The 18,714-nt window shown below is 32.7% G+C and overlaps 1 protein-coding gene across 1 annotated transcript; it reads left to right on the forward strand.

Annotated features, from left to right (window-relative positions):
* Positions 1 to 16,474: 16,474 nt before the first annotated feature.
* On the forward strand, positions 16,475 to 16,970 carry LOC127105928 (proteinase inhibitor PSI-1.2). The gene is made up of 2 exons (XM_051043147.1): positions 16,475 to 16,568; positions 16,696 to 16,970. The coding sequence occupies exons 1-2, from the start codon at positions 16,526 to 16,528 to the stop codon at positions 16,902 to 16,904; spliced, it is 252 nt and encodes an 83-aa protein (XP_050899104.1). The 5' UTR covers positions 16,475 to 16,525; the 3' UTR covers positions 16,905 to 16,970.
* The last annotated feature ends 1,744 nt before the right edge of the window (positions 16,971 to 18,714 follow it).

Raw genomic sequence — 18,714 nt, forward strand, 5'->3', positions numbered from 1 at the left:
TGTGCTCCAATGCTCATAGGAGGCTCCTAAGCCCAATGAAATGGCTAGATGAAGATGAAAGCAAGCATTACAATGGTCCACAAAGCTCCTAATCATCATATATGTCTCCCAAGTTTCTCAATTTGTCAATTTGATCAAGATAACTCAAAGGGCTTGAGGATTGTTTCCCAAGGAAACCCTAATTCAGCTAGGGGTGGCAAACGGGCATGCCCGCCCCGTTTAGGCCCGCCCCGCAAAAGTCCGCAAAAAAATGGGGCGGGGCGGGGCGGTCATAGTTGAGGATGCGGGCCTAAAACTTATACCCGCCCCGCAAAAAAGTGAGGGCGGGGCGGGGAAAACCCGCGGGCACTGCACTCTTTAAGCCTACAAAATGCAAAAATTTATGTAAATACACGTGCCCGCAAAAGCCCGCGAAAAAAATGGGGCGGGGCGGGGCGGGGCGGACACATTTGAGGGTGGGGGTCTAAATCCTTGGCCCATCCCGCACAAAAGTGCGGGCAAAACGGGCATGCCCAGCGGGCCGAACCCGTTTTGCCACCCCTAAATTCAGCTGTGCTTTGACTGTGCCTTGTGCATGAAGCAACCTCAACCTATGATCAATTTTAACCAAGGGAAGTTCTTTCATTCATCATATTATACATATATTAGCCTATGTGAGGCCTCTCAATCATTCATTCATCAAGATTTGTAGTTTGGCTTTGAAAATTTGACCAGTCAAGTCATCTGACTAAACTGAAAATCACTAAGATACAACTTTTAATGTGTTTGTCAAATGAAGATGACCCCAAGATAAAAATTGTTCTTAAGAACCATATGAACAACTTTCATGTTCATAAAAAATCCATTTGGAACTTGGAAGGTCATCATTCATTTCAAAACATTATAGGTCATTTTGACTGAAACCCTAATTTTGGGTCAACTTCCCAAGGACCTAACTTCCTTAATTTTTATGATTTTGAGGTTAGACCAAATGAATTAGAAAGATTAATATTTCTAATTCAAAAGTTATGTTGGACAAAATTTCATAATCCTAAAAGAAATACATATGATAATACAAAACATTATAGGTCACTTTAGACTTAAGTCATTGAATTTGAAAAATGCCCAACTTCAAGTGCCCATAACTTTATCATGAAAAATCCAAATGATGCAAAATTTAAGTCTAAATTTACCATCTTGAAAATATCTACAACTTTGATGTTGGAGGTTGTTCCATTTGAAGCTTGCATCATCGAAACAGAAGGGCTTGAAGATACTTGCTTTTGGTGAAAATTTTCAAAGGTAACTTAGACATATTTTGTACCTAAACTTTTACAGCCAGTTTTAATTAATTTCCAAGCTCCAAATGAATTTTTGCCCAACATGACTTTTGTTCCTTATTTCAAGGGCTTTCTAACCATTACTCACATTAATTTTTTGGACTTTCCATGTGTGAGTTTCGAAGAGCTTTCTATTTAGGTTCATTTTTGCATTTCACATTAAAACTTGATGTGCAAGCTTGTGCAATCCATTGTGCACGTCCAATTCATTTCCAGGTGGTATCAGCAATGATTTGCACCCATCATTGGGCCTTACATGCGCCTGTATAGGCCCATGCAAGAGGAATTCAAATTCCATGCACACGAGGGAACCATGCTTGCCAATCCATTTCAGCTATAAATAAGAGTGCATTCTCATTCAATTGGTAACCAAGTGGAGATATGAATTGCTGCTTAATTGAAATCCAAACCCTCACTAAAGGAATTTTCAGTTTTCTCTTTCTCTTTCAAGCTTGAAATTCAACATCATTAGTTGATTTTCAAAGCTCAATTCCTTAACCTATTATCACCATCACACTTCCAGAGCAAAAGTAGATCAAGAGCTTGAAGGATTCGTGATGTTTGAAGCTTCATTTCAGAGGTAAAACCTCAAACTTTTTTGATTTTGATCTTAAATACAATGTGAATTCCTTTGGTTTATGTTGTTTTCTGAAGTCCTCTCACTTGAGGCAGGCCAGTGGTGGTCTTAATTTTGCAAATCGTGCCATTTCAGTTCATGCACCATGATCTTCAAGCTCACGTTTATCTCTAAATAGGAAGTGTGAGGATGATCCATGGTTACAGAGGTGATGTACATCACCTCAGCTTCATTTTGATGTCCTCATTTTTCATTTTCATTACAACTTTTTTTCCTGCGCGTGGTGGCCGGATTCTGGTACTTCACCGGAGAAGAAGGTGTTTTCCACCGCATGTACCACGTGGTAGCCTCCCAGCCATTGGATTGTGCCTAAACGTTTTAATCTTGGCCATTCCATGTGTTGACTTGTTTAAATGCAATGTGTTGCGCGCTTGACTCACGTGTACCTTGTATCCGCACCTCTGAGCCCTTGATGCCTTGCCACGTCAATTAATGAATTGATCTGATGGCGCTGGATTTTTCTATTTTCCTTATTTTCTTTTAATTTTAGTTAATTCCTTTTATTTTCAAAAATTCATAAATATTTTATTTGAAGACACAAAAATATGAGACCAATGCCAAAAAATTTCTTAAAAAATCTAGTTTCATATTTTGATTTTTAATTATTTTTGTGACTTCATTTAATATTTTTTGTGAATTATTTGGTTTTTTAATAGTTTTAATTCCTTTTAAAATACTTTTTGATATTTGAAAAATCCAAAAATATTTTCCTAACACCTATGGATCATGATAAATCAATGAAAAATAGTCTCATCAATTTCTTATTTGATTTGAGATTTATTTGAGATTTAATTCATATTGTGTTATTTTTCATTATTTTTAATTGTTTTTAAATAGTTTCTGATTTCAAAAATTATTGAATTTTTTTGTCAAAGTATGTTTGACCATGTTAGACCTATGAGAATTTAATTGGACTTGTTGAAGTTGATTTGAATTAAATTTGAGGTTTGACCACATTTTGTTTATTTTATTTTGCATTTATTTTAATTCAAAAATTACCAAAAAAATATGTTTGACTTGTTGACTTGTAATCTTCATTTCTCTTCTATTTGGCATTGATTGATGATGACTTGGTTCACATTTGATCAATTGAATTTGATACTTGAATTCTCTTTCCATCCATTTCATCTTCATCCCTTTCTTTTTATTTTGGCCAATGAATTAATGTCTTATGGTTGGTCTTGACAAATGAGAGGTTTAACCTTCTTTGATCCAAACCAAACTCAACTTGATCTAAGATCAAGTGAGTTGTTTTGTGTCCAAGATAGGTTGCTTCTTGGTCAAGCAAAAAACCTAAAGTCCATACAAGGTTTTTCCCCTCTTGTTTTGGCATGGCAAGTTTTTGGAGCTTGGCTTACTAGTCATGATCTCTAACTTGTGTTTATTTGCCTATAGTTTTATTGACCAGCCTCAGATAGGTGTGACTACTATATTAGTCCACTTACGATTGCTTAACATAGCGCTATATTGTCTTATGACAAACTAACATAACCATACTAATTACTAACTTTAATTTGAGCATTTAATTTCTTACCTTTTACTTTAATGCACTTTATTTCTTGCTCATTTATTCATATTGCTTTTCATTTTGCTCACTTGAGCACATATTTTATGTTTATGCCATTTTCCTTTTGCTCATTTGAGCTCATTATTGTATATAAATATATTGTTGTCTTGTGATTGTTGTGTCTTTGTTTTGTGTGAACCCAATGCAAAAAGGAGAAAGGACTTAGAATTAGGACATGCCTATGCTTAAAGGAGTTCAAGAGCAACTAGGTCTCATGCCTTTAGAATGCTAAACTTGTTGAAGAGCAACTAGGCCTCATGCCTTTAGAATGCTAAATCTCAAAGTTGACTTCAAAGGACTTCCTTTCCAAAACTTATTGTTTGTCCATTCCCCTTATTGTGTTGTGAATCTTTTTGATGTTTGCTCTTGTGTGATAGGGATTCCATCTTGAGATAGTAAAGAGGACCATTGTCATAAATATCCAAGTTAAGAGAGACAAGCCAAATGGAGATCCTAGGAGCTTGAATCTAAATTGTTTGATTGATTGTGTGTTTTCTAAGTCCAAAGGAAAGGAGCATCTTGAATCATCTCTATGATTTCAAGAAAAGGAACTCCAAGGGTTTTATCTTTTCTCTCTTATCTTTGCATGCTTTAGGACTAGCTCTTCTCTTCTTCTCTCCACTCTAACCCAAGCCAAAATCTTTTCTTTCAAACTTTGACATTGTTTCAAATTAGAAACTTAGGCCTTATGCCTTTGACTTTTCAAACTCTTTTCATCAATACTCACTGTGAATAAATCTTAATCCAACTTTGACTTCATTTTGTAAATAAATCTAACTTGTAAATATAACTCACTTCAAGTTGTTTTGTGGTTCCAATGGCCACCTTTGTTAAACCTTTTCATAAACGTTAGTCATAGGTTTGAGTTATCATAGTGGTTGATGTAAATCTCACCACATCCTTAGTGATTGGATTATAAGTCTTCCATACTTATTATAGGGTTAACCCCTCACTAGTATGTTGAAGCCTTCCTCGCATGGTGGATTTTTGGTTTAGGTTGAGTTTTCTCCCTTTGATAACAAAAGACCTTAAAGCTTTTGATCAAATCAATTCACCAATCTTTGAGATTTTTTACCCCGAACTACGAGATTTTGATCCTACCTTTGTGATGGTACGTAGGCAATGGGTTCATCCATTCAAACAACAAATTTGTAAATATAATCTATTCTCTTCTCATCCCTTCAATCTTTTGCACAAATCTTTTCATAAATACCAACCTACAACACATATTTGCAAAAAGGGTTCCCTTAGAGTACTAAGGATGTTTTGGGTGCGTAAAACCTTCCCATTTCATAACCAACCCCCTTACCTAGATCTCTGACATTTTTATTAGTTTTTGATTTGATAAAACTTCTTACTTGGCTTTTGTTCGCTTTTTAGCCTTTCCTTTGGACAAATAAAAGTGCGGTGGCGACTCGAATTGTATGTTTACTTTTGGTTTAGTCAATAAACCTAAAGGTAACGAAAATCCCGCTACAATTTACCCTATTCTTTGAGCCAAATACATTATCTCTTTGAGCTCTATCTTGTATCTCCTTGTGAACCAAGAGTTGTTTGTGCTGTGAAACCAAACACTTAATTCCTTTCTTTTTGGTTATTCCAATACAGTGATACCATGTCGTATGCCCCTCACTTGTTGGTTCATACCAATTTTACTCTTGGGTTAAGATTTTATCCCTTTTTGAAGTTCAAACAATACAATCCTTTGGTTCATACCATACTTTGACCACAACTTCTTTTCATCTCCTACCACTAGTTCTATGAACTACGGAGCTCTGAATTCCTTATTGCACTATAAGGATACGTGAGCATGATGGCCCCAATCCTCACCGAGCACTTTATCTATTATCTTTCTTTTCCCTTTTTCTTTCGCGAGTAAACTTCATATATAACACCCATTCGAACAAGAAAGATCAAAACGGTTCCCATGGAGTACCATGGATGTTATGGGTGCTAATACCTTCCCATTGCATAACCGACTTCCTTACCCAACATATCTCATTTCACCGGGTTTTATCGATGTTTTCCATTTTCTTCGAGAATAAATAAAGTACGATAGCGACTCTGTTGTATGTTCGAGCGTGCGATGCGTTCATGTATATTTCCGCTAGCTTCACCAACCAATCACACCTCCAATATAGCTACTAGGCTAGGTAAGTTCATCTATATTATTGGGACCAAGTCAAACTTTTATTTTGGTTCCTATGTTTTTTATCAAACTATGAAGTATGTTGCATCTTATGCTGTGAAAATGCCAATAGCTTTTCCCTCTTTGATATGTGAGGGTTATCCTGAGTTAACACCCCAATATATTAATCAAATCTGACAGTACATGCAAAAGGGACCCTCCTCTCTCATTTCATTATAGGTTGTTCATTGGGAAATATGTCCCAGATATTGTCATGACATCTGGACAGACTCCTTCAAGGTCCACTGACAGAACATACGTCCTAGCTGAGCTGAAAGACACATGCAAGACTTTGGATGAAACTATAAAAAGATGTACTTAAAGGAAAAGGTAAATTGAAATGTTTATTAAGGCTCTATCTGAAGAAGAAGGTGGTATGAAAGATGATGGAACATATGAGGAAGAAGAAAATGAAGACATGACTGATGTAAGTGATGAGGAAGATACCAATAGTGATGAAGATTAATTTTCTATGGATATTTTGTGTGTTGTTTCTTCTTTTGTTTCTTTTGTGGGTTGTGCCATGGATTCTATTTTGTGCACTCTATAAGTGCTCATTGGTTTGTAAACCCTCTTAATCTTGTGTGACTTACATTGTTGGTATGGTTAATGTGGTTTGTTTGTCAATTTTATGGCTAAAAAGGGGGAGTAAGTGTGTTTGAATGGGTATTGTTGCTTCTTGTCGCTCTTGCTCCTTGAGGGGGAGCATGTGCAGGTATGTAGGGGGAGTAACCCTTGGGGTAACTCAGCCTGTGGTTCTGATACTCAGGGGGAGCGTCTGATCTGATTCGGGGGTTCATGATGTCAGGAACAGTGTTCTCACATCCTGTCTAAGATATAAGGATATTTTTCTGGTGTGCTAATGTTTTTATTATACAGTATGAGGCTTGTTGATTCCCTACGCCTGCCTCTGGTGACTGTGTGAGAAAGGATGTCGTATGTTTTCTTGTTGATATACATCCTTGCTTATATACCTTCTATTTATTGACAATTAACTATTGCAAAGATTGTTTTAGCCAAAGTTTACCAAAGGGGGGGATTGTTAGGTTTGTCATTTTGTGATTGGCTGTATTTTGGAAAAACAAGTATATTTGACAAATGTTGAACAAGATGTCCTGACATGTTGTTTCAACATTCAGCGTAACTGAGCTTAAGTTAGTTTTGAGATTTAGTCTCCTTAAATGTTTTATCTAAATATTCTATGAAGATTTAGTTCTAGTGTATTATTGCGTGTTTTTCTTACACTTGGAGAATGTCGTATCTTGACTTGTTTACGATGTAACAATGTCAAGACATTTTAGGAAACATTAGATTTGATTGAAATCATATCTTCAGAAAATTGAGCAGAGATGTTGGATCTGTTACAAATCAAAGACCGAAGCCCATGCCTCTCACTACTATTTGTATAGTAGTTCTAAACCTAGGAGTTCATTGAAGCAACACAGTATTTTGTTATCATTAGGGTTTCGTATGTGTTCCTTGTGTGAGCCATTCAATTATCACATTGATACTTGAATTGGACCTGGTGTATTGAGTTGTAACTAATAATACCTCATAATCTTTTAAGTAAGAATGGATTGTGTTTTTCTGTTGTGTGTTATCGTGTGGTTGAGGGAAGTGAGGGGGGGTCTCATATCTAGGTATGTCCTAGATAGAAATGTCCACAAGTACATATTAGGTGAGAAGTCTGTAAAAATGGAGGTTGTTCAGGACTTCAAACTAATTATGTGATAATAGATTTCCTTCTTAGCTTGGTAGCCCCCAGATGTAGGTGACGTTGCACTGAACTGGGTTAACAACTAATTCTGTTATTTACTGTTATACTGTTTCATTTATCCTGCTATTATTTATGGTGTGATAATGTGCAGGTCCCGAAGTCGTGACATCGTGTACGACATCAGGGATCTGCTTGCCAAAATTTCAGCTTACTTATTCCATGACACATAGGGTGGATAACTAAATTTATGGCTGATTTTTTATCTACAAACAACTTCATCTTCTTGGGTTCCATGTACCTCTACATTTGTGTCGGTGTTATTTAGCCTTGGAACCAACACTCCATGATAAATTGTTCCCTTGATGTATCTTAGCAATCTCTCGACTGCAGTAAGATGACATTCTTGAGGTTTCTTCATGAATCTGCTCAACAACCCAACATTTTGACAAATGCCTGACCTGGTTTTCCTTTGATACCTTAAGGATCCAATAACTTCCTTATACAATATTGCATTTACAATCTCATCATTTGTATCCTTTCTCGATTTTTCTCATGTCTCCAATTGTGTGACTGCTGCATTACAGTTTCTCATCTTGAACCTCTTCAAGATGTCTTGAACATACTTTTTTTGGTGCAAGAACATTCTTTTGCTTGTGTCTTTGAAATTCATTCTTAGGAAATATAACAAGTTCCCTAGAGAAGACATTTCAAGTTCATGCATCAATTCAACCTTTCACTTCATGATCTTATTTTCATATGATCATGTAATTAGTAAATCATCCACATATAGACATATAATGATACGACTTAGATTGCTTTCATCATTGACATGCACTTTATGCTCTGAAGTGAATTTTGTGAACCCTCTCTTGATCAGGAAGACATATATTATTTTATTTCAAGGTCTTGGAGCTTATTGCAAGCCATATAAGGCTTATCTCAACGTGTACCCTTTGATTTAAAAACCTAGTGGTTGGATAACATAAACCTTTTCTTCTAATGTTCCATTCAGAAATGGTGACTTTACATCCAACTAATGTATCTTCCATCCTTTGTATGATGCAGTAGTGTTAGCCTAGAAATCTTAGCTGAAGAAAAGTCAATAGAAAATGGTAATATATGTGTAAAACATGCTAAGTGTCAAGGGCTTCAACCAAAAGCTTCGACATACTAGCTATGTCGACTAAGATGTTTCAACTAACCTGTCAGATGAGTCGAGGCATAGGCTGGTATAGAGTAGTCTCATGAACATATCCATAAGATTAGGATCACTCTCTCTTCGAAACATGTCCAAAATTTCGAAGGGATTTGTTCAAGTTATTTTTTCAAGAGAGTCAAGATCGACATAGACACAAGATGTTAGGGACTTAGGATATTCTCACGTTCAAAGACTTTGTAACATAAAGATGTCTCAATAACACTATGACTCTCGACAAAGGCATTTAAGAGGTTCAAAGCAGTTACTAAAGCATTTATCAGCATGATTGTTAGTTCTCAGTAATTTTATCTTTGAAGACATGTGGAAGTATGCCAGAGTATGGGAACACACATATTAGAGGATGTGTCACACACAGAAGAAGTAACAGTTGTCCATGATTATTAATGTAGTATGATATAAACATGCTTCTTGTATAGAATTAGGGGTTGCAATTCTTATCATAAATTCCTATACAACTCAAAGTACCCGAGTTACAGAGAGAAACGAGTTTGAGAGAAATATGTATGAATTTGCACACCATTTATTTTAAGTATTTTCAATTACAACCATTATTTTATAACATTTGTTGTTGTTTTCATTTATCATCTTTATCCAGAGTTTAGTGTAATAAGCATTTAGATCCAGTTCGTTAGCATTCAAGCATTAACTTTTAGTCGCAAACAATTTTCTCTCTGCATTTCTTTATAATGAAATTGCCTTGATATTTTTCAATTTAATCTCTTAAGTGAACTAAACTCGTGATTGCTTACTAATTTTACCTTTAAACAAATTGGCACATCCAGTGGCACCCTTTTATGCATGGAATTTCAAACTACTTACTGAAAAGTGTTGTATCTTATATTGTTCATTTTACTCTTCTTACATGTAATATCTTCACTTGTTGAGTGTTTATGCATTTGAGGAATGGTAAAAAACTTCTAGAAATGACTCTTCCTGAAAAAAGTAAACCCCCTCTAAAAAAGAATGCTCCAAACCTTGAAGAATAAGCAGCCGAATCGACGAATGGTAATGCAAGAACTTCAACTTATATTGGAGAAAATCCTAATGTCATAAGCCAAGTGTCCTCTTTGACTATATCACCAGAAGTGGCGGTTTCACTGCCATAAGTTTCTAGTGTCCTGACTATCATTAGGGTTACACAGAATATACGGGAACAAAGACTTCCTTTCCCTTTGAATTTTACATTACCTCATGTTGGTAGAGAACAACCTTTTGGCATGCCAATTGCAATGATGGAAGGCCTTCATCCTAGTGCATCTATATATGCAAATAATTTAATGGTTGTAATATGCCCTATCAATCCATATTTAGCATCAGGATCTACTATAGGTAACCTTCTTCGAACGGCGCAACCTCAATGAGGGTTGGGATATCTCCCTCAAGTTATGCCATCTTTAACCACTAGTTTTCTCCGATCTATGTGGAAACAGATGGACGAAAATAACCATGACATCGTTAACATGCTAACACAGTAAATATGCATAGTTTTCAATCCTCTAATTCAAAATACTAATAAAAGTTACCAGCAATTGGCATGCCAAATGAGTCGAATTGCTTACTTCTTTGGTGCTCATCATGCGCCTATTCAATAGGTGCATGATAATCAGATACTGCAACAGGTGATACCTATTTAACCACCCACTCCCAGGGTAGTCGAAGGTAACGTAGGCTAGAATTGCCTTGAAGTAGTGTTGGTACACAAAATCCAAAATGCTGACCAAATAGTTAGAAATGTCTAGCAAAACAATTTTGAGGGAAGAATAATATAACTAATGTGGTTGAAAATTCTTTGACCTTAAATGACCTTAATGTTGGCCTGACCAAATTATGTCTCTCCATTGTTGGAGTATGTGTTGAAAAATAAACTTCCCAGAGGTTGGAAAGTTCCTAAGTTCACCAAGTTTGCAGGGGACACTAGTGAATCCACAATGGAACATATCGCTAGATATCAGAGTGAGGCTAGTGATATGGAAAACAATGAGAATTTGAGGATGAACTATTTCCCTAACTCTCTAACAAAAACACTTTCACATGGTTTACCACTCTGACTTCCCATTCCATATGTAATTGGAATCAACCAGAGAGAGTTTTTCATGAACAATTATATATGGGGAAATCCAATATTACCCTTAAGGAATTGGCTAGTGTTAAGAGAAAATTGGTTGAATCAGTTGAGGACTATCTCAATAGATTTAGGTTGTTGAAAGCAAGGTGCTATACCCAAGTGTCTGAACATTAGTTAGTCGAAATGGATGAAAAAGGTTTAGACTGTGCCATTAGGAAGAAGTTGGATATCTAGCATTTAAGATACATGACCCAATTGGAAGACAGGTTTCAAGAAGTCAAATGTTTGAAATCTGTGTAGGCTATATTGAACAAATAAAGTAAAACGGATAAAAAATGTTTGTGTTAAGGCATACCAAGATGATCATGAATCTAGCATAGCTTATGAACATGTCGAAGAAGGTGAGGCAAATGTGGAGGAGTTAAAGGGAGGACCTCTATATGTTTGTAAATTGTTAAAACCTTTGAATGAGGAAAAGTCCGCCGAGCCTAGCAAAAATAAAAAGTTCATTACAAACACATTTATTTTTTATATTACAAAATTTTCAATTTATTAGTTATTGATGGGAAAATAATAGTGCCAAAAGGCCTAAAAACTATCCCATTATAATAGAGAAAAAGGAGACATTTTTGTCAGTATCATAATTTTTTGGGTCAGAAAACTTCTCAATGCGTTCTTTTTAAGGACTTGGTGCAGAACGCCCTCAAGGAAGGTAGATTGCAATTTGGGGATAAATCTAAAACTCCAATGCAAGTGGACTCTGACCCCTTTAAGTAAAGGATGCATACTATGTTAAGCATATTAATATCCTGATGGTTGAGACTACTGAGGGTCTCGAAATGGATGTTTAACAGGTTGGTGTAGACGAGTATGAAGGAAAGATGAAGGTGGTCTTTCCAAGGGCCGAAAAAGATATTATTGATTTATTGAATTGATGCAAGCTGAAAGATTCTAATGTGATTTTATGCCCTAGGTGTAGCGATGTATTTGATAAAGAGGTAGTTAAATGCCTTGAAGGTTTCAAATCTCCAAATTCGAGGAAGAGCAATGGGGTGAGAAGAGACCTTAATTTACTTTCTCCAAGAGGGGTGTTCCTCACAGAAAATAATAGGAGTTTTCTAAGAAGCCTGGAAATTAGTGAAATAAACATGTTCCTCCTTCTAATGTCGCTGAGGGAGAATGAGTTTGACCATTATATGGGTTTAATGCTAACCAACAAAAGTGGAAGGCGTTTGAGATGGGTACATGATCCTCTTACCACAAAAAATCTCATTTGTGTCGAAAAATATTCTTATGGTCCTCAAAACAACTTAGTAAATATCCCTATGATGAGGAATCGGTGGCATAGACATGAGAGAAATAAGAAAGCAACATTTGAAGCTACAGAGTCTAGCGTCAACAATAAAGCATCGACAATAATAGTTGGAAAATGGCCAAAAGGCCAGTAAAACTAAGACTTTTTCCTACATTTCTACCAATGGCGAAGAACAACCCTAAAACCTGTAAAGATCGCATATTACAAGTGGATAAAGAAATGATCACAGATAACATCGACTCCATATCAGAAGACAACTTTAATGTTATTTGTAACGTTGTTTTCGTCTTACCGGTAGAAATTGACTATGTTATAGAATTTACTGAGGCAGAGGATGAGTATTTTATGGAAGAAACAACAAACCACAAAGTAATGTGTTATTACATAATGAATAATGGTTGTGTCGAGGAACAACAAGCCATGTTTGAGAGACCTGATATAGGCATGATGAACCACCTCAGGCCTCTGTTCATACAAGCTAAGGTCAACAATATAGTCGTCAATAAGGAGTTTATTGATGGAGGTGTTGTAGTGAAATTAATGCCACATTTTTTGTTGAAAATGATTGGAAAGTTCAACACCGATTTGCACCCACATAACATTGTCTTATTCAATTATGAAGGCAAGACAAGTCATATTTTGGGAATAATCTGAGTAGATATCTCAGTAGGCATATTGAAGAGACCAACCTTGTTTATGGTTATATCGTCCAAAGCAAATTAAAACTTTTTATAAGGGCATGAACGGATACATGGGATATGAGCAATTACACTGACTCTCCATCAAAGACTTTCAATTTGGAGGCCATATGGTATTATCAAACACTTGAATTTTGTTTTAACATTAAGGTATATGCATCATTTCTAACTAGAAACAAATAAATCAGATATTTATGGATTCTTTGACATGCATCGTAGATCCATTCGTAAGTAATTATGATTTCGTGTTTTCTCTTATTTAATATTTAATTTTTCAACCATTACTAATTATGCTTGTGCTCGTGCAGTGATCATTAGTAAATGATTATTATTTGTCCTCGGTAGAGTATCATAAATGTGTTATGTTCCTTAGGCAATCTGTTTGATTTAAGTATGAAACATATAGTTGTTATATATGTTTAGATTTTATTTGACTTGGTAATATATCTTTTATGTGACTTTGTAATTTGAGTGTATTAATTGAATTGTTTTCAATATATAGGGATATGGAGGGATCCAATATGTTTGAAGGGAATTAGAAAAAAGCTTAAAATTTATACCCCAATAGTAAGTGTATTATTTATTTATCTATAATTACATGTGTTTTTTTTTTTTTATTATTACTCACTATATAAATTTTATTTGTAGACAAGGAAACATATAAGAGGATAGTAGTGTGAATTTTATGACATGAAACACAAGATAATCATTGTCTTTGTTGACATTGATGATTCTTGAGATTAGATAAAATATATTTACAATTAAATATAAATGATATTTGCCGCATATCAGTTTGTTATTATTTCTAATTAAGTGTTCTTACATTTCGCTTAACTTATATAAGTTTAGTTACGAGACACCATTCTCATAAGAAGATTTAAAAGATGTTTGTTCACATTGGACATCTTGCTTTCATGAGATTTATAAGACAAATTAACATTGAATTTGTAATATGTCTACTATACTAATTTTGATGTATATATATATATATATATATATATATATATATATATATATATATATATATATATATATATATATATATATATATATATATATATATTATCCAATAAAAAACAATTCTTTTCTGTGAAACAAGAATTAACAATATCAACCGTCATAAAAAGAGTATCTTACCATTAATATTATTTTATTCATTATACGAATATTTTTTTTGTATAAGTTATACTATTATTTAGTATAAATTAAAGATTGACATTATTTTATTTGATTTATTTGAAAAAGTTTAGCGAATAATGACTTTTAAATTTCTTGTTTGAATATATTCAATAGACGTCATAATTATTGTAATATTTTGACTATAGTAGAATTTATTTGAAATTGCAACATTGTAGAATTTATAAAAGTAAATAAAATTCCACTTATAAATAAATAATTAAACTAAAATAAAATATAGGTAACAATGTCACGTTCGGTAATATTTTTAATGAAATTAGAATAAAAGTAATAAATTAATAATGAGTTTTTTTTTAATAGTCTCAATAGTTGGACATTCAAAAATAAAAGATTTCCTAACTTAAAAATAAATAAATCAACTAAATAAAATATAGATAATAATTTCACATTACTTTATATTTTTAATGAAATGAAAACATAAGTTATAAATTAATAATGAGTTTTTATTTAAAATGGTAACTCTATTAGAAAATTCAAAGATAATAAGTTGATTTTATTTAAAATATATTTATTTTATACTTTAATATATATATATATATATATATATATATATATATATATATATATATATATATATATATATATATATATATATATATATATATATATATATATATATATATATAATTCAATTCATTATTTAACTTTGAATAATACTTTAAATATAGTCTTTCATTTATATTTTAGTGTTAGTATAATTCTAGTCATTACATGATTATAAATATATAGATTAAATTATAGTTTTAATTCCTCTATTTAATCTGATTCATGAAATTAGTCTTATTATTTTAAGATTTAAAGTGTTTACTTATCTCTCATATTTTATACTACAAATCGATGAAATGAAAAATTTTTAAATTATATTTTATATTTATACAGTTCTACAAAAAATTCTTATATGATGATTTGTCAAAATTAACAAATGTCACATCATTTAAAAATAATTAATTTATTGATTTTCTTAAATAAAATAAACTTTTTATTTTTGAATTTTCTGCTATTGTGACGATCTTAAATAAAAACATGTTATTGATTTTTCATATATATTTTTTTATTTGATGAAAAATATAAAATAGTGTGAAATTTATATCTATATTTTAATTTGGTTAATTTATTTGTTTGCAAGTTAGGAATTTTTTTATTTTTGAATGTTCCATTATTTGACCATTTTAAATTTAAAAAACTAATTATTGATTTATTACATGTATTTTACTTTGATTAAAAATATTAGAAAAATAGAAAACGTCATTACTTCATTTTTTAAAAATTTAAATTTCTCCCATGTAAAAATACCTTTTTTTATTTGAAAATATATGTTGCGACGTGTTTAACACGACTCAACATTGTTTAAAAAAAATTCATAACATCCCACCATCTGAAAAACTGAGTTATTTTATTTAATTATTAAAAAACCTTAGCGACGTGATTATCACGTCTCAACTGCATTTTTTCTATGTGATTTTTACGTCGCAATATTATGATGTTGGAAAAATGTTTTTTCTTGTAGTGTGAGACATTTTTTTTACAATCCATCCCAATGAAAGACTTTTATCTCATACAATGCTTTTATTACCGATGTATTTTTGGTATTAGTGTTTGTTTTTCAGCACTCTGCATTGTGCTTTCAAAATAAATTATTGTGGTATTGATATTTTAATATATTGGGTGGTGTAAGATTCATGCGACGTGGATTGACGAGTTGATAATATATTAATCATTTTTATAAATAGATTACAAATATTTGTCGATTAAACATACAATCACACATATCCCCTTTATTGCTAGTAATAGCGAGGAATGTGTATTAAATAAAAAATGTATTAAAATAATGCTGCTGGAATTCAAATGGATTAATGAAAAGATTTCCTCTCAGTTGCCAACTGAATCAAGAGAAAATGTCATAATAAAATAAAATAAAATAAGATACACTTAAATGCTTAAATGCATTCGAATGGGATTGATCCTAACTTTTTCTTTTAATTGGCAAAATAATCGATATAATATATAGTATTTAAAAAAAAATTAAAATGTTTCGTGCATATAATTTACACTTTAGTTGTTTGTTGGTTGAGAGAAAAAACTATGTTATAATATAGTGATTAAGTAATAGTGGTTTTAACTTTTAATTTCAATAATTTAATGTATGACTCCTTTCATGTGTTTCCTATTACAAAATAAATTATTTCAAAATGACAAACTCTTTTCAATTTTAATTAAGATACTGTTCTTTTTTATTTAATTTTTTAATTAATATTAATTACAACACTTTTGACCAAATATTTTTTACTTTTTGTTTATGACAAATATGAATGTATTAATATATGATAAAAATTTTTTAATAAAATCCTTTTTTAATTTGTGTATATCTAACCATTAATTAAGTTACTTTCGGGCAGAGATTTTGAATATGTATATTATTATTGTTTGAGCTTTTCCTTATCCATAAAAAAAATTATATTATATATAATTATTATTGTAGTATTATTCTTTTTAAAATAGGAGTAAAATATATTATTTTCTTATGCTATGAATATGAGACTTTTTTTTTTTGCTTTTGGCACTATAAATATGAGACATAAGTTTCATCAATTTTGCAACGAAACATGGCTTTAAAGATTGAGACTATTATTTTACTCTTCGTCTGTGGTGAATTTTGAACCCACAAACTCTCAACATCAAATTTTTGTTCCTGTTTCTTTTTTTCTTTTCATCTTTTATGTTATTTTAACAAATTACATGTAGACTTTAATTAACTTTTGTGTTTATGATCCAGGTGCAATTCTTTTGGGAGACAATATGAAAATTGTTGATGCTAAAATTTGCCTTCAATTTTGCTATGAGAATCGTGCATACATGACCTGTCCTTCTTCAGGAAGTAAACTACTCACTCCAGCATGCAACTGTTGTCTTGCATCACATGGTTGTACAATTTACAAATATGATGGAACTCCTATTTGTACTGCTCGTGGAAAAATGTTGTAATATGTGTGACAAAAAAAATTATAATAAGTTGTAAAATGAAAAATACAACACTTAACTTATTTTTCATATTTTGGTCATTATTATTAATTTTTCTCTCTTTTTCTTCCTCTTTGTTTATTTCTCCCTCTCTTTCATTCTTCTTTGTCTTTGTATGATGAATAAAAAATACCAATTTTATTGACTGTGAATGAGAAAACGATCTAAATTTCTAGTGATTGTAAGGATCAACTAGCTTATGGAGTGTAGCTAAGTAGAGGATTAAACTATTCTATATAACTAATGTGGTCGAACAAATTTTAACCTAAAATGACTGTAACGTTGGCCTCCATAGACCAGATTACATCTTACCATTGTCGGAGTATGTGTTGCCCACTAAACTTCCCAAAGATTGGAAAATTCTTAAGTTCACCAAGTTTGCAGGGGACACTAGTGAATCCACAGTGGAATATATCGCTAGATATCAGACTGAGGCTAGTGATATGGAAAGCAATGAGAATTTGAGGATGAAGTATTTCCCCAACTCTCTAACCTAAAACACTTTCAAATGATTTACCACTCTCCCTGCCCATTCCATATGTAATTGGAATCAACTAGAGAGAGTTTTTCATGAATAATTCTATATGGGAAATCTGATATTACCCTTAAGGAATTGGCTAGTGTAAAGAGAAAATTGATTGAATTAGTTGAGAACTATCTCAATAGATTTAGGTTATTGAAAGCAAGGTGCTTTACCCAAGTGTATGAACATGAGTTAGTCAAAATGGCGGCAAAAGGTTTAGACTATGGCATTAGGTTTACCCAAGTGTCTGAACATGAGTTAGTCAAAATTGGATAGTGCTTATGTTAGGTTTATCATTTTGTGATTGCCTGCATTTTGGAAAAACAAGTAATTTTTACAGATGTTGAAAAAGAAGTCCTGACATGTTTCAACATTCAGCGTAAACGAGCTTAAGTTGGTTGTGATATTTAGTCTCCCTAAATGTTTTATCGAAAGATTATCTGAAGATTTAGCTCTATTATATTATTGTGCGTTTTCCGTGTACTTGAAGAATATCGTATCTTGACGTGTTTACGAAGTAACAATGTCAAAACATTTTATTTGATCAAAATCATAACTTCAGAAGATTGAGCATAGATCTTGGGTCTGTTGCAAATCAAAGACCGTAACCCATGCCTCTCACTAATATTTATAGAGGAGTTTTGAACCTAGAAATACATCGAAGTAGTGCAATATTTTGTTATCATAAGGGTTTCGTGTGTGTGCTTTGTGTAAGCCATTTGAGTATCACATTGATACTTGAATTGGACCTGGTGTATTGGGTTGTAACTAACAATCCCTCAGAAGCTTTTAAGGAAGAGTGGATTGTGTTTTTCTGTTGTGTGTTATCGTGTGGTTGAGGGAAGTGAGAGGGATCTCATATCTAGGTATGTCCTAGATAGAAACGTCCACAAGTAGAGATTAGGTGAGAAGTCTGTAAAAACTAAGGTTGTTCAGGACTTCAAACTAATTATGTGATAGTGGATATCTTTCCTGGCTTGGTAGCCTCCAGATATATGTGACGTTGCACCGAACTGGGTTAACAACTGATTATGTTATTTATTGTTATACAGTTTCATTTATCTTGTTATTGTTTGTGTTGTGATAATGTGCATACCCTGAGGTCATGACATCGTGTACGACATCAGGTATTTGCTTGCCAGAATTTCAATTGGTATCAGGGCATGAATCCTGCTCTGTTTCTGGGTGAGATTCATAGAAGATACTTTTTGGCTCCATGGACAAGGAAGGAAGATTTATCAATAAACCCCC

Source organism: Lathyrus oleraceus, chromosome 7 (assembly GCF_024323335.1).
Source record: "Lathyrus oleraceus cultivar Zhongwan6 chromosome 7, CAAS_Psat_ZW6_1.0, whole genome shotgun sequence".
Taxonomy (NCBI): Eukaryota; Viridiplantae; Streptophyta; class Magnoliopsida; order Fabales; family Fabaceae; genus Lathyrus; species Lathyrus oleraceus.